We start from the raw sequence: 13,468 nt of genomic DNA, 5'->3' as shown, positions 1-13,468 counted from the left end.
GACATTGACCAGCAGCAATTGCCTCCACAAAGTACACAGGGAGCTGAGATGGTGGATTCCAGTGGGGACGAATTGATAATCTGTGAGGAGGGGGATGTACACGGTGATATATCGGAGGATGATGATGAGGTGGACATCTTGCCTCTGTAGAGCCAGTTTGTGCAAGGAGAGATTAATTGCTTCTTTTTTGGTGGGGGTCCAAACCAACCCGTCATTTCAGTCACAGTCGTGTGGCAGACCCTGTCACTGAAATGATGGGTTGGTTAAAGTGTGCATGTCCTGTTTATATAACATAAGGGTGGGTGGGAGGGCCCAAGGACAATTCCATCTTGCACCTCTTTTTTCTTTCATTTTTCTTTGCGTCATGTGCAGTTTGGGGAGTGTTTTTTGGAAGGGCCATCCTGCGTGACACTGCAGTGCCACTCCTAGATGGGCCCGGTGTTTGTGTCGGCCACTAGGGTCGCTTATCTTACTCACACAGCTACCTCATTGCGCCTCTTTTTTTCTTTGCGTCATGTGCTGTTTGGGGAGTGTTTTTTGGAAGGGCCATCCTGCGTGACACTGCAGTGACACTCCTAGATGGGCCAGGTGTTTGTGTCGGCCACTAGGGTCGCTTATCTTACTCACACAGCTACCTCATTGCGCCTCTTTTTTTCTTTGCGTCATGTGCTGTTTGGGGAGTGTTTTTTGGAAGGGCCATCCTGCGTGACACTGCAGTGCCACTCCTAGATGGGCCCGGTGTTTGTGTCGGCCACTAGGGTCGCTTATCTTACTCACACAGCTACCTCATTGCGCCTCTTTTTTTCTTTGCGTCATGTGCTGTTTGGGGAGTGTTTTTTGGAAGGGCCATCCTGCGTGACACTGCAGTGCCACTCCTAGATGGGCCAGGTGTTTGTGTCGGCCACTAGGGTCGCTTATCTTACTCACACAGCTACCTCATTGCGCCTCTTTTTTTCTTTGCGTCATGTGCTGTTTGGGGAGGGTTTTTTGGAAGGGACATCCTGCGTGACACTGCAGTGCCACTCCTAGATGGGCCCGGTGTTTGTGTCGGCCACTAGGGTCGCTTATCTTACTCACACAGCTACCTCATTGCGCCTCTTTTTTTCTTTGCGTCATGTGCTGTTTGGGGAGGGTTTTTTGGAAGGGACATCCTGCGTGACACTGCAGTGCCACTCCTAGATGGGCCAGGTGTTTGTGTCGGCAACTAGGGTCGCTTATCTTACTCACACAGCTACCTCATTGCGCCTCTTTTTTTCTTTGCGTCATGTGCTGTTTGGGGAGGGTTTTTTGGAAGGGCCATCCTGCGTGACACTGCAGTGCCACTCCTAGATGGGCCCGGTGTTTGTGTCGGCCACTAGGGTCGCTTATCTTAATCACACAGCTACCTCATTGCGCCTCTTTTTTTCTTTGCGTCATGTGCTGTTTGGGGAGGGTTTTTTGGAAGGGACATCCTGCGTGACACTGCAGTGCCACTCCTAGATGGGCCCGGTGTTTGTGTCAGCCACTAGGGTCGCTTATCTTACTCACACAGCTACCTCATTGCGCCTCTTTTTTTCTTTGCGTCATGTGCTGTTTGGGGAGGGTTTTTTGGAAGGGCCATCCTGCGTGACACTGCAGTGCCACTCCTAGATGGGCCCGGTGTTTGTGTCGGCCACTAGGGTCGCTTATCTTACTCACACAGCTACCTCATTGCGCCTCTTTTTTTCTTTGCGTCATGTGCTGTTTGGGGAGGGTTTTTTGGAAGGGACATCCTGCGTGACACTGCAGTGCCACTCCTAGATGGGCCCGGTGTTTGTGTCGGCCACTAGGGTCGCTTATCTTACTCACACAGCTACCTCATTGCGCCTCTTTTTTTCTTTGCGTCATGTGCTGTTTGGGGAGGGTTTTTTGGAAGGGACATCCTGCGTGACACTGCAGTGCCACTCCTAGATGGGCCCGGTGTTTGTGTCGGCCACTAGGGTCGCTTAGCTTACTCACACAGCTACCTCATTGCGCCTCTTTTTTTCTTTGCGTCATGTGCTGTTTGGGGAGGGTTTTTTGGAAGGGACATCCTGCGTGACACTGCAGTGCCACTCCTAGATGGGCCAGGTGTTTGTGTCGGCCACTAGGGTCGCTTATCTTACTCACACAGCTACCTCATTGCGCCTCTTTTTTTCTTTGCGTCATGTGCTGTTTGGGGAGGGTTTTTTGGAAGGGCCATCCTGCGTGACACTGCAGTGCCACTCCTAGATGGGCCAGGTGTTTGTGTCGGCCACTAGGGTTGCTTATCTTACTCACACAGCTACCTCATTGCGCCTCTTTTTTTCTTTGCATCATGTGCTGTTTGGGGAGGGTTTTTTGGAAGGGCCATCCTGCGTGACACTGCAGTGCCACTCCTAGATGGGCCAGGTGTTTGTGTCGGCCACTAGGGTCGCTTAGCTTAGTCATCCAGCGACCTCGGTGCAAATTTTAGGACTAAAAATAATATTGTGAGGTGTGAGGTATTCAGAATAGACTGAAAATGAGTGGAAATTATGGTTATTGAGGTTAATAATACTATGGGATCAAAATGACCCCCAAATTCTATGATTTAAGCTGTTTTTTAGTGTTTTTTGAAAAAAACACCCGAATCCAAAACACACCCGAATCCGACAAAAAAAATTCGGTGAGGCTTTGCCAAAACGCGGTCGAACCCAAAACACGGCCGCGGAACCGAACCCAAAACCAAAACACAAAACCCGAAAAATTTCAAGTGCACATCTCTAATATGCACCGCAATGCGCACGCACAACGTACGGGTACAAAGACCATCGTGGTTTAGCACAGGTTCTAGCAAAGCTTTCAGTCGCACGGCCGAATGCAGGAAGATTGACATGAAGTGGGCGTTTCTGGGTGTCAACCGACCCTTTTCAGGGAGTGCTTAGAAAAATGCAGGCGTGTCGGGAAAAATGCAGGAGTGGCTGGGCGAACGCTGGGCAGGTGTGTGACGTCAAAAGCCGTCCCTCCGTCGTTAGAATCAACGCACACGAAGAGTAACTACAGGGCTGATCTTGTTTTGCACAAAATGATTTTGCAGGCGCTCCCCGATGGGCGGCGACAATGCGTTTGCACAGCTGCTAAAAGTAGCTAGCAAGCAATCAATTCGGAATGACCCCCATTGTCTTAAGCATTTGGGAGTTGTATTGGCTGTCAGTACTGGAGTGTGGAGATAATATGCTATAACTCATTAACAGACCTGTAGTGGAATGTCAGATTAATGCTGAACAATAGATTTTACCATCACGGTTCATATCGCAGCATTTTTAAATTGTGTGGCTTAGTGATCTTTTAAGATATATTGAATAACATTCTGATGTATTTATGAAACATTCTTACCAATAACAGTGATATAAGCTTGCTCACTTACTTCCACCACATCATCAGGGAAAATGAATGACAAGGTTTTTGAAAGAGGATGACTTGGCCCTGTGGTGTTTTTCATATCAAAAAGAGCAGACTGGGAATAAAACTTCTGCACTCCTTCAGCCTTTGTAAAGGAAAATATAATATTGTTAAGGCATGTTTCTTTACTATTATGAAGTGCAGTTCACGGACTGCTCCAAATAAATGATAATACTTTAAGGCCCAAGGTAGAGTTCTCTGTGCCCTGACTGTAAACAGGAAAAGATACACTGAACAAGTGCATTTTGTTATTGGACTCTCCTCAGAATGCATCCTGCTCAGAGGCGGAACTACCGCCAGTACAACCAGTGCGTTGCACTGGGTCCCGCCTCTGTCCAGGGGCCCAAAGCATGTAATGAGACAAACTGACTCATTACATGCCGCTGTGTGCTGCGGGCAACCGCTGCCCGCAGCGCACAGCCGCCCGGAGAGGAGAGGAGCAGCGGTACAGGGGAAGGAGGAGGAGGGAGGTGGAGGAGGGAGCCGCAGCAGCGCTTTGTTACTGGTGGAGGCGCTGCTGCTGCTGTCCCTCTGCTTCACTATAGGCTGTCTTCCGAGAACAGCCTATAGTGAAGCTGAGGGGCAGCAGCAGCAGCGCCTCCACCAATAACACAGCGCTGCTGCGGCTCCCTCCTCCACCTCCCTCCTCCTCCTTCTCTCCTGCCCAGGAATCGTCAGAAGCTGCACCGAGGAGCCTGAGCCAGCGGAGAGGGTGAGTATAATTCTTCTTTCTTTCTTTCTTTCTTTCTTTCTTTCTTTCTTTCTTTCTTTCTTGGGACTGCCTGCCGCAATGTGTAAAAATGGGGAATCTGCCTGCCGCAATGTGTAAAAAGGGGGAATCTGCCTGTCGCAATGTGTAAAAAGGGGGAATCTGCCTGCCGCAATGTGTAAAAAGGGGGAATCTGCCTGCCGCAATGTGTAAAAATGGGGAATCTGCCTGCCGCAATGTGTAAAAATGGGGAATCTGCCTTCCGCTATGTGTAAAAATGGGGAATCTGCCTGCCGCAATGTGTAAAAAGGGGGAATCTGCCTGCCGCTATGTGTAAAAAGGGGGAATCTGCCTGCCGCAATGTGTAAAAAGGGGGAATCTGCCTGCCGCAATGTGTAAAAAGGGGGAATCTGCCTGCCGCAATGTGTAAAAATGGGGAATCTGCCTGCCGCAATGTGTAAAAATGGGAATCTGCCTGCCGCAATGTGTAAAAATGGGGAAACTGCCTGCCGCAATGTGTAAAAATGGGGAAACTGCCTGCCGCAATGTGTAAAAATGGGGAATCTGCCTGCCGCTATGTGTAAAAATGGGGAATCTGCCTGCCGCAATGTGTAAAAAGGGGGAATCTGCCTGCCGCTATGTGTAAAAATGGGGAATCTGCCTGCCGCAATGTGTAAAAAGGGGAAATCTGCCTGCCGCAATGTGTAAAAAGGGGGAATCTGCCTGCCGTAATGTGTAAAAAGGGGGACGCAGTTTGGACATGCCTGATCTAACCCAATTAATTTAGCCTTTTAAGGAGAATTCGTAAAAAATAAACATTCTGAAAAAAAATATTTTGTGGCAAAAACATATAGGAGTCCTACTCTAAATATGACTTTATAGTTTTCTTATTCATGATTGGTTGTTAAAGATATTTGTTTACATTGAGCACAAAATTCCATACAGTATATACTGTACAGTATTTCTGCTACTGTGTATCAATTCAATTTACTTTTGCTACATAATACATACAGACAGATATGACATTCTCTTAAGCTATTACTGACCTTCACAAGTATTTTTTCAGTTACCATATCAGAAGCTGCTTTTGAAGTTGCATTCACTGTGATTAGGATTGGACCAAGCCTCGTAGGTCTGATTGGAAATAGGCAAGTAATTTCTCTGTTACTGGGAACGTCCACAATCTGCTGACCTATTACAGTACTTGAATTTTTTGGTACAAATATTTCAAATGAGTCACTGGGCTCCAAAGATACCAGGACCTACAAACACAAATAATTAAGATATACATTATGCATTTATTCTATCTAGAATTTGTATCATAGATCTGCATTCTAAAGGGGTGTAAAGTTTCAGTGTCAAATAATTCCAATTTACTAACTTTACGGAGGAAACTAACTATAATAAGTAGAAGTATAAGCTGATTGTCACAATGCTTCTTACCTCTTTTTCTAACTAGGATGTGTACCTACTTTTCCTAAAAGCAATGTGGAATAAAAATAAAGAAAAATAGGTCATCCTTTTCTCTTTATAAATAAAAGGACTCAGGCGGGTCACGCCATATATTATTCAGCCACTCCTAATTCAACTGCATTGTATATTTCAGTAGAAGTATGATAAATACTGAATATAGTGGCTCATGGTATATATATTTTTTTATAATTAATTAACAGCATTGTGTTGTCTATGTAATCCCTGTTATAACTCCCATGCCATGTTCCAGACACAGTCACGAATGCCCTCAGCCTACACTACAGACACTAATACCCTCAACGTGCAGGCTGCAGGACAGCACAAATGCCCTTTGTGAAATACACCTAAAGAACATCAATTGGCTACAATAAATAGTTTCAAACAATATCAATTTATTTTGTTCATATCATCAAAATGTCACTGGTACTGTATAATGCTATACTGCACAACTTGTATGCAATCACCATGTCAATATTCACGATATCGACAATGGCATAATGGCGACATTGTCAGAATATCTACTTTGTGACTATTGACATCCAGAGACCCTTTTAAGGGTTAAGCATCAATTAGGGTTGGGCTGCAATTAGGGTTAGGGTTAAATTTGGGTTAAACTACAATTATGGTTAGGCTTAGAGTGAGATTTAAAGCAAAATCCTATTGTCGATACATTGAATATCGGCATTATGTCGGCGTCGACATTGTGAGTCTGGACATTTGACATATCGACATTCTGAACAAGTAAACATTCTGAATGTCGAGATTCAGAACGTCGTCATAATATGCCCCACCCAATTACCAAGTAAGATCACTGCACTGTACCTGTAGGTTTTCTGTCAGATGATTGAACAATATGGCTTCCACTAGGAAAACTTCACCTCTAGTTACCGAGTATGGGAGACTCAGTGAAACAAAGAAAGTTTGAAATACTTGTAGCTGCAAAAAACATAAGAATTCATTTAAAAAAATAAGTAAAGATAAAAGCAAATAAGACAAATACTCATGACACACTCCTATTGACATTAAGCAAAGATTGTGCAAAATCTTATTAACTGTCCCATGTACTATATGATATACTAATTCAAGTCACCATAATTGAATAGTCTGACCTACTAGTATGTAAAAAGGCAAATGTGAGCACTGATACAGCAGGCAGATAAAAAATTATCCTTGAGTATATTTTCATAATTAAATAATTGTCGTTGGGGTGAAAAAAAGATGTGTTCACCTGGTCACCAACTGAATTCCTTAAAATAAAACTTAAAAAAAAAATCTGTTTCTAATGGAAAACTGGTGAGGACTGAGGGCATAATGAGTTTTTTTTTGGGGGGGGGGGGGATTGTGAAAAGGTGGATTAGGGACTTGTGGATTGTGAAGTGGCCTAAAAAAATATGTTCTAATAATTAGGACTGTAGGGACATGGGCGTATTAACAGAGGAGGGGGCCCATGTGCAGACTCCGGGTGGGCCCCCACCTCTGCACAGCGCAGTAGGCTGCGGCTTTGTGCCAGATTCTACTGTGTATGTGCAGGTCTCCGGAAACATGGCGCCTGCCATGTTCTGGAGACTACTTTCACCACTGCGCATGCGCAGCATCCATTTTGGCTGTGAGTTTTGCTACGGTTGCAGTGCCCGACACAGGACTCCGGAAGGGTAAGTATTAAAACATGGGTGCAGTGTGTGCGGTGTGGGCACCCCAGAAAGAAGTAAGGCCATATGACAGTGAATTGTTAAATCAAAACAATTATAGCTATTTTATTAAAGCGGGCCAGAAAAAAGAGGGTAACATTTCAAAAGAAGCATACGAGTCATGGTTCAAAACCCTTCTCCATGTACCACGTATGGATACAATTACTCCAATCATTGCAAACTGACCAATAAAAGCAGGTGCGTTACATACCATATTTGCATCAATATCATATGGGCTTCTAGGTATTGCCATGTGCTATATGGACATTTTTTTGCTAATACACAAATTATACAAAATTCAATATGTTTTGCATAATTAAAGCAAGTGAACAAAGAGGATGTGATGCCATCCATGTTCCATGCATGTTGGCGTAATTGTTTCCTCAAGTGGTAAACCTTTATGTAATAATGGACCTGTTTATAGCATTTGTACAATACTATCATTTATAAATGTTACAGCTATATACTTTGGGCTCCACTGAAGTGTGATACTAATTACCGGTGACATATTTAGTATTGTTGTTATTAATGAAAATAGCCGCTGTCCCCATGACCAGTAACACTGCAGTACTTACTGCTACTAAGGTAGCAGTGTTACTGATCGTAGTCAGGTCTGCCCTGTACGCATGCCCGACCTGAAGTTACGCATATGCACTGCTGTGGAGGCAGAGGTACCCGTTTGGATACCTCGTCACAACCCAAGGCCTCCTTCTTATAGAAAGGAGTGGGACTCAGGGAATGAGCACCATTTGTAGATAGCGTTTGATTCCCGGAAGCAAACTCTGAAAACCTTCAGTTTCCGGAGTTTGCTGAATATTCGGCAGCCCTAATAATGAGTGAGCCTGTTTCTGTGTATAACTAGCTCGTTAGGGATGATGAATACTGTAGGCCCCTTAAAGAGGATAAATTCACCCCCTCATGAGACAGTAAGTTACAAGAAACCATTTTGTTTCGTAAAATACCATATAGGGCTGAAATAATGTATAAAAATAACTTTAAGGAATAGTCCATTTTTAATTTATTTTTTATTTTTGTCTGGTCATGATATTTTAACAAGTAATAAAAAACAGTGATATAAACAATGTATTGACATAAGTGCCCTAGTGACTGATGACAAATTCTGCTCCAAATACATAATGAATAACCATTAGACCTAAACAATATAAAAATAAAATATATAAATATAAATGATTACATAGGACATACTGTAAGTTTACGTGAAATTGTCCAGCTTTATTATTTAAATATAAGAGTAAGGTGCGGGAAGGTCGGCCAGGTAATCGGTGGAGCCATCTGACTACGCAAGTTCACTTCAAATAAAATCTGCCAGGGCCACTTGCTCTAACAACAATGGCATAAAAGTTAGACGTCTCCGACTCCCATACCAATAACACACATACAAAGCCCACCCGGCCAGGGGGAGCTGCTGACCCCAGTAGATTGAAATCAGCCTACTCAGTTTAATGAGAGGGGAATGTACCTCAACAGGGCAGCAAGAGGACTGCTAGACTGCCGCTCTTTCCTGCCAACCACTCACAAAGCCAACAAAATTACATACTGTACCAATAATAGTAGAGAGGGAGGGAAAATCAGGAAACAAATATGCAAATCACAAACCAACCACCCACTAAAAGCCACCACACAGCTAAAAGCTGGTCAATCTGACACCCCGGCGCAATCCCAAAATAGAGTTCCCATTTTAAATGATAGTTTACACACAACTTGTCCCAGCCTTGGGGTTTATAGGCTGTCAAATTTACTTTGACATTCTCTATTTTATTTTTACAGTAATGTTTCAGGTAAGCCATCAGTGTCATATTTCATACATGACGATAATAAAGGGCATACTGTAACAACACTCTGAGGTTAAATAATAGGTTCCAACAGTGCATGAGTTTACCAGTGTACATAGCTGCAGCCATTTTGTGTAAATTATAATTAGAGTAAGGAACAATTCGGGACTGAGTTATTAATACAGAGAAGTGCTTAAAATAATTGCTATATTAAATGCGGAACTGTTTTATTGATATAACCTATTAGTGGAACTAGTTTTGTTATATTAAGTACCAGCAGAATGTAAAATGGAGGTTGGTACAAACAGATGTCCTTAACCATGATTGTGAGTTTATTTGGTAACAGCGGTATACACAGAGTTAACAGTGATGTGCACAGAGTTAACAGTGGTAATGCAGGCAGTAGCGGTGATTACAGTAATGTCTGTGGGAACGGTAACACAGTTTCACCCCGAGGAGCTAGGTACTGCATGTCAGGAGTGCATGCCCTGCAACTAACGTCCCCAAACTGACATGCCAAGGTGTTTCAAATACAGCCTGCATATTAAATGCAGGGCCGGATTAACAATGGGGCGGATGGAGCTGCAGCTCCAGGCACCCCATTGAAAATAGGCCCACAGGCTTCCCTGCAAAGCAGCCAGTGTTTACAGGAAAGAAACACTGTCTGCATTGCTTTGTCCCCACAGTGGCCTGCACTCACCTCTTCACTGGATTGCTGCCGCGATCGGAGCTTAGCTCCGATCAGGCAGCGTTTGGTAACAGCACCCAGCACAGCCTGTACCACTGATGCTGCAGCCCGTGCTGGTTCTCCATTCCCCGCTGGCGTAGCTCCTCCCACTTGGGTCGTAACTCCTCCCCCAAATGGAAAAGGTCCCTTAGCCCACTTGATTCTAGCATCTACCATTCTTTCCCAGTGGCTGGGCTTAGGGCTATGCAGCACTTCCTCCTCGTACTGCAAGCCCCGCCCACCTCATGACATCGTGAAAGGGGTGGGGCCAGCACTGCTGCAGTCTTGTTGTCACATGCAATACTGAGGCAGGAAAAGGTAAGGAGAGAGAAGTAGCAAGGGAGGGAGAATAAAGAAGGAATGTAGGTAAGACATGAGTACAGGTAAAGAAGAGTAATGTACAGACAGACAGACAGACAGTAAAGTAAGTGATTAAGGTATGTTAGAAAAGAAGTAAGTAAATAAAGATAAATACTCTATGTAAGAGATTAGAAAGGAAGGCAAGCATGTGATGTGAGAGATTCAGTAATCACAAAACATGCACTACAGGCATTTTGTGACCCTGTTTTTAAAAATGTGCAGGTGCTGCAGGATATGCTGTGCAGCCAGTAACATTTCTCGGTGTCTGTCACCACTAGCAGTGATCTCATCCAATCGCCGCCTGAGACCTACAGCCTCCCCTACCTGCTCACCATCGCACACTGCGCCGCTTTACAATTTATATCAGGTGTTACTATGTGCACGTTCGGGGAGAGCTTGTCAGTGTGACCCGGGCTGCGGTGTCAGCAGATCTGTGCTGGTGCTGACAAGGTTCGTGAAGCTGAGCCGGCAGATCACGGTGCTCGGCAGTGCTTTCTGCGTGGCGATCTTCTTCCTCTACCTAATGCTGGACTGGGCCATTTAGGCTATGGGAGGGGAGGTTAGGGTTAGGCTGCAGGGAAAGAGGTTAGGGACAAGCACTTGGGGAGGTTAGAGTTAGGCTGCAGGGAGGGGACGTTAGGGTTAGGTTGCGGGGAGGTTAGGGTTAGGCTGCGGTGAGAGGAGGTTAGGGTTAGAATGCGGGGGGGGGGAGGTTAGGGTTAGGCTGCGGTGAGGGGAGGTTAGGGTTAGAATGCGGGGGGGGGGGATAGGGCTAGGCTGCGGTGAGGTTAGGGTTAGGCTGCAGGAAGGGGAGGTTATGGTTAGGCTGCAGGTAGGGGAGATTAGGGTTAGACTGCGGGGAGGGGAGGTTAGGCTGCAGGGAGGGGAGGTTAGGGTTAGCCTATGGGATGAGAGGTTAGGCTGCAGGGAGGGGAGATTAGGGTTAGGCTATGGGAAGGGAGATAAGGGTTAGGCTGCGGGGAGGGGAGGTTAGGGTTAGGCTGCAGGGAGGGGAGGTTAGGGTTAGGCTGCAGGGAGGGGAGGTTAGGGTTAGGCTGCGGGGAGGTTAGGGTTAGGCTGCGGGAGGGGAGGTTAGGGTAGGCAATGGGGGGAGGTTGGAGAAAGGCTGTAGAAGTGGAGGAGAGGGTTAGGCTGGCGGTACCTATAATTATGGGACACACAGTCACACAGTGACTTGGGACGTCGATGGACACCTTGCACAGGGCAGCACAAAGTCACTGGGTGCAATCCGCACTCCACAGTTTTAACGCACAGGGTTAGGAGCCAGTGTCAGGCGTATCAGCGGTGATAGCAAACTGGGGATCTCTAAAACGTGGGCCTCTGTCAGGACAGAGAGGTAGGAGCCGGACACAGGGGAAGCCTCCTAGTAGAACAGCCTGCCTCCTCCTCTCTCCCCTTCTGCTCTCTGCTCTCCCGTCTCCCGCTCACTCACCTTGGTCTGTTTCCTGGTGCCGGCGTCAGGGCTTGGTAGAGCAGGTAGAGGTGCTCTTGTTCGGGCAACATGTCCGCAGTGCCTCTGCTACAAGCACCGTGCAGGGAGACAGCAGCGTGCAGATCCACAGGATAATCAGCCCACATCGCCGCCGCCAGTCAGGACGTGCTGGGGATGGGTCGCCAGTGTTGGGGGAAGCCCCTTCTGCCCTGAGTGAAGGTGCCACCCCTGTTCATGGGGAAGGGGGGCGAGCGACGCAGCAGGGGGAGAAGGGAACAGCTCCTGCAAGTGACTAGAGAGCGGGTGCCTCACTACTTTTTTTTTATTTTGGTGCACGCAGAGCCGTACTTCATGTGCTGACGCCAATAGGCAGCTGCCTAATGGAAGCGCCGGCTCTGCTTACTGCAATGTATCCGACCCGCTCTTTAACCTGCACTGTATCCATCCTGCACTGTACCTGACCCACACTGTGTGAAAAACACTGTAACTGACTCAATATTTAACTGTGTGTCCCAATATATTCCACACTGTACCCAACACAGTATCCAGCAGGTACAGAGCACTGTTTTTATTGTTGGGGAAATTTTGGGAGCTGCTCAACAAAAAGGCTGATTGATCAGTCACTTTACATGGGCACAGAGTGACAGTCATCAGTGGCCCGGGGCCCCCAGGAGGCTGGTATAGATTGGGAATTGAGAATAGGCATGTGCACATGCCTAAAGGCCCATACACACTAGAAGATATTGTGAACTATATCAGTCCTTGTGAGCTTTATGAGCGATATCGTTCACAATATAGTCCAGTGTGTATCCAATGAACGATGCGCGCCCCTGCCCTTCATCAGCTAGGGTTTCAGTCTTCTGAACTTGCAGCTCAATTTTGCCTATATCTTTCACGTAAAAGTGTATATCGTTCAGTGTGTACGATGAGCGATGGACGATATGAACGATATTCATCATAATAGCCACTCTGTAATGCCGGCCCATTATTTAAATTAGCCACCATTAGTGTCCCAGACGATGCTAGCAATATCGTTCATCGTTCATATCGTTTGAAAAATCATTCAGTGTGTATGCACAATGTCTTTTATCAAGTATGTTTGGAAGCTGAAGGGAAATCATTCACCAATATCGTTCATTGGTCATATTGTTTAGTGTGTATGGGGCTTAAAAGTCAGCCACCCATGGGCTGATGCACTGTAGTGAGTAAGCAGACACCCAAAGTAGTCCCTCCCATCCTCAGGGGCCCACCCCTTCTTACCCCTTATGCTACCTGGACTGCGTCACTGTAAACTTCTCCTCCAGAGCTGCTCTGCACGCAAAGACCAGAGCAAAGATAAAAATAAAAATTTTGTGGGGAGGCAGTGGAGTGTTGTGTATAGTGATGTATTGTGGTGAAGTAGTGCAATTATGCAGTGTGAGGGAGAGAGTGTAGTGATGTAGTGTGGAGAGTTAGTGCTGAGATATAGGGGTCTATTTACTAAGCCTTGGATGGAGATAAAGTACCAGCCAATCAGCTACTAACTGTCATTTTTCAAACCCAGCCTGTGAAATGGCAGTTAGGAGACGATTAGCTGAGACGTTATCTCCGTTGACTTTATCTCCATCCCAGGCTTAGTAAATAGACCCCATAGTGCTGAGATGTAGTGTGGGAAGGTAGCATAGTGATGTAGTGTGGGGAGGTAGTGTAGTATAGTGTTGAGGTGTAGTGTGGGGTGGTAGCGTAGTGATGTAGTGTGGGGTGGCAAGTGCAGTGATATAGTGCGGAGGTGTAGTATGGGTAAGTAGTGCAGTGATATACTGTAGTGCGGAGATGTAGTGTGAGGAGGTAGCGTAGTGATGTAGT

The 13,468-nt window shown here is 46.0% G+C and overlaps 1 protein-coding gene across 1 annotated transcript in view; it reads right to left on the bottom strand.

Annotated features, from left to right (window-relative positions):
* LOC134910921 (CD109 antigen-like) overlaps positions 1-13,468 on the bottom strand; it is a 195,467-nt gene that overhangs the window by 88,429 nt on the left and 93,570 nt on the right. The window contains exons 20-22 of the mRNA XM_063919309.1: positions 6,425-6,538; positions 5,176-5,391; positions 3,355-3,505 (exon numbers count right to left, since the gene is read on the bottom strand). Coding sequence (XP_063775379.1) covers positions 3,355-3,505; positions 5,176-5,391; positions 6,425-6,538 — 481 coding nt within the window. The remainder of the gene's footprint in view (positions 1-3,354; positions 3,506-5,175; positions 5,392-6,424; positions 6,539-13,468) is intronic.

The sequence above is a fragment of the Pseudophryne corroboree genome, chromosome 4 (genome assembly GCF_028390025.1).
Source record: "Pseudophryne corroboree isolate aPseCor3 chromosome 4, aPseCor3.hap2, whole genome shotgun sequence".
Classification (NCBI taxonomy): domain Eukaryota; kingdom Metazoa; phylum Chordata; class Amphibia; order Anura; family Myobatrachidae; genus Pseudophryne; species Pseudophryne corroboree.
This window is presented reverse-complemented; position numbering and strand designations above follow the sequence as displayed.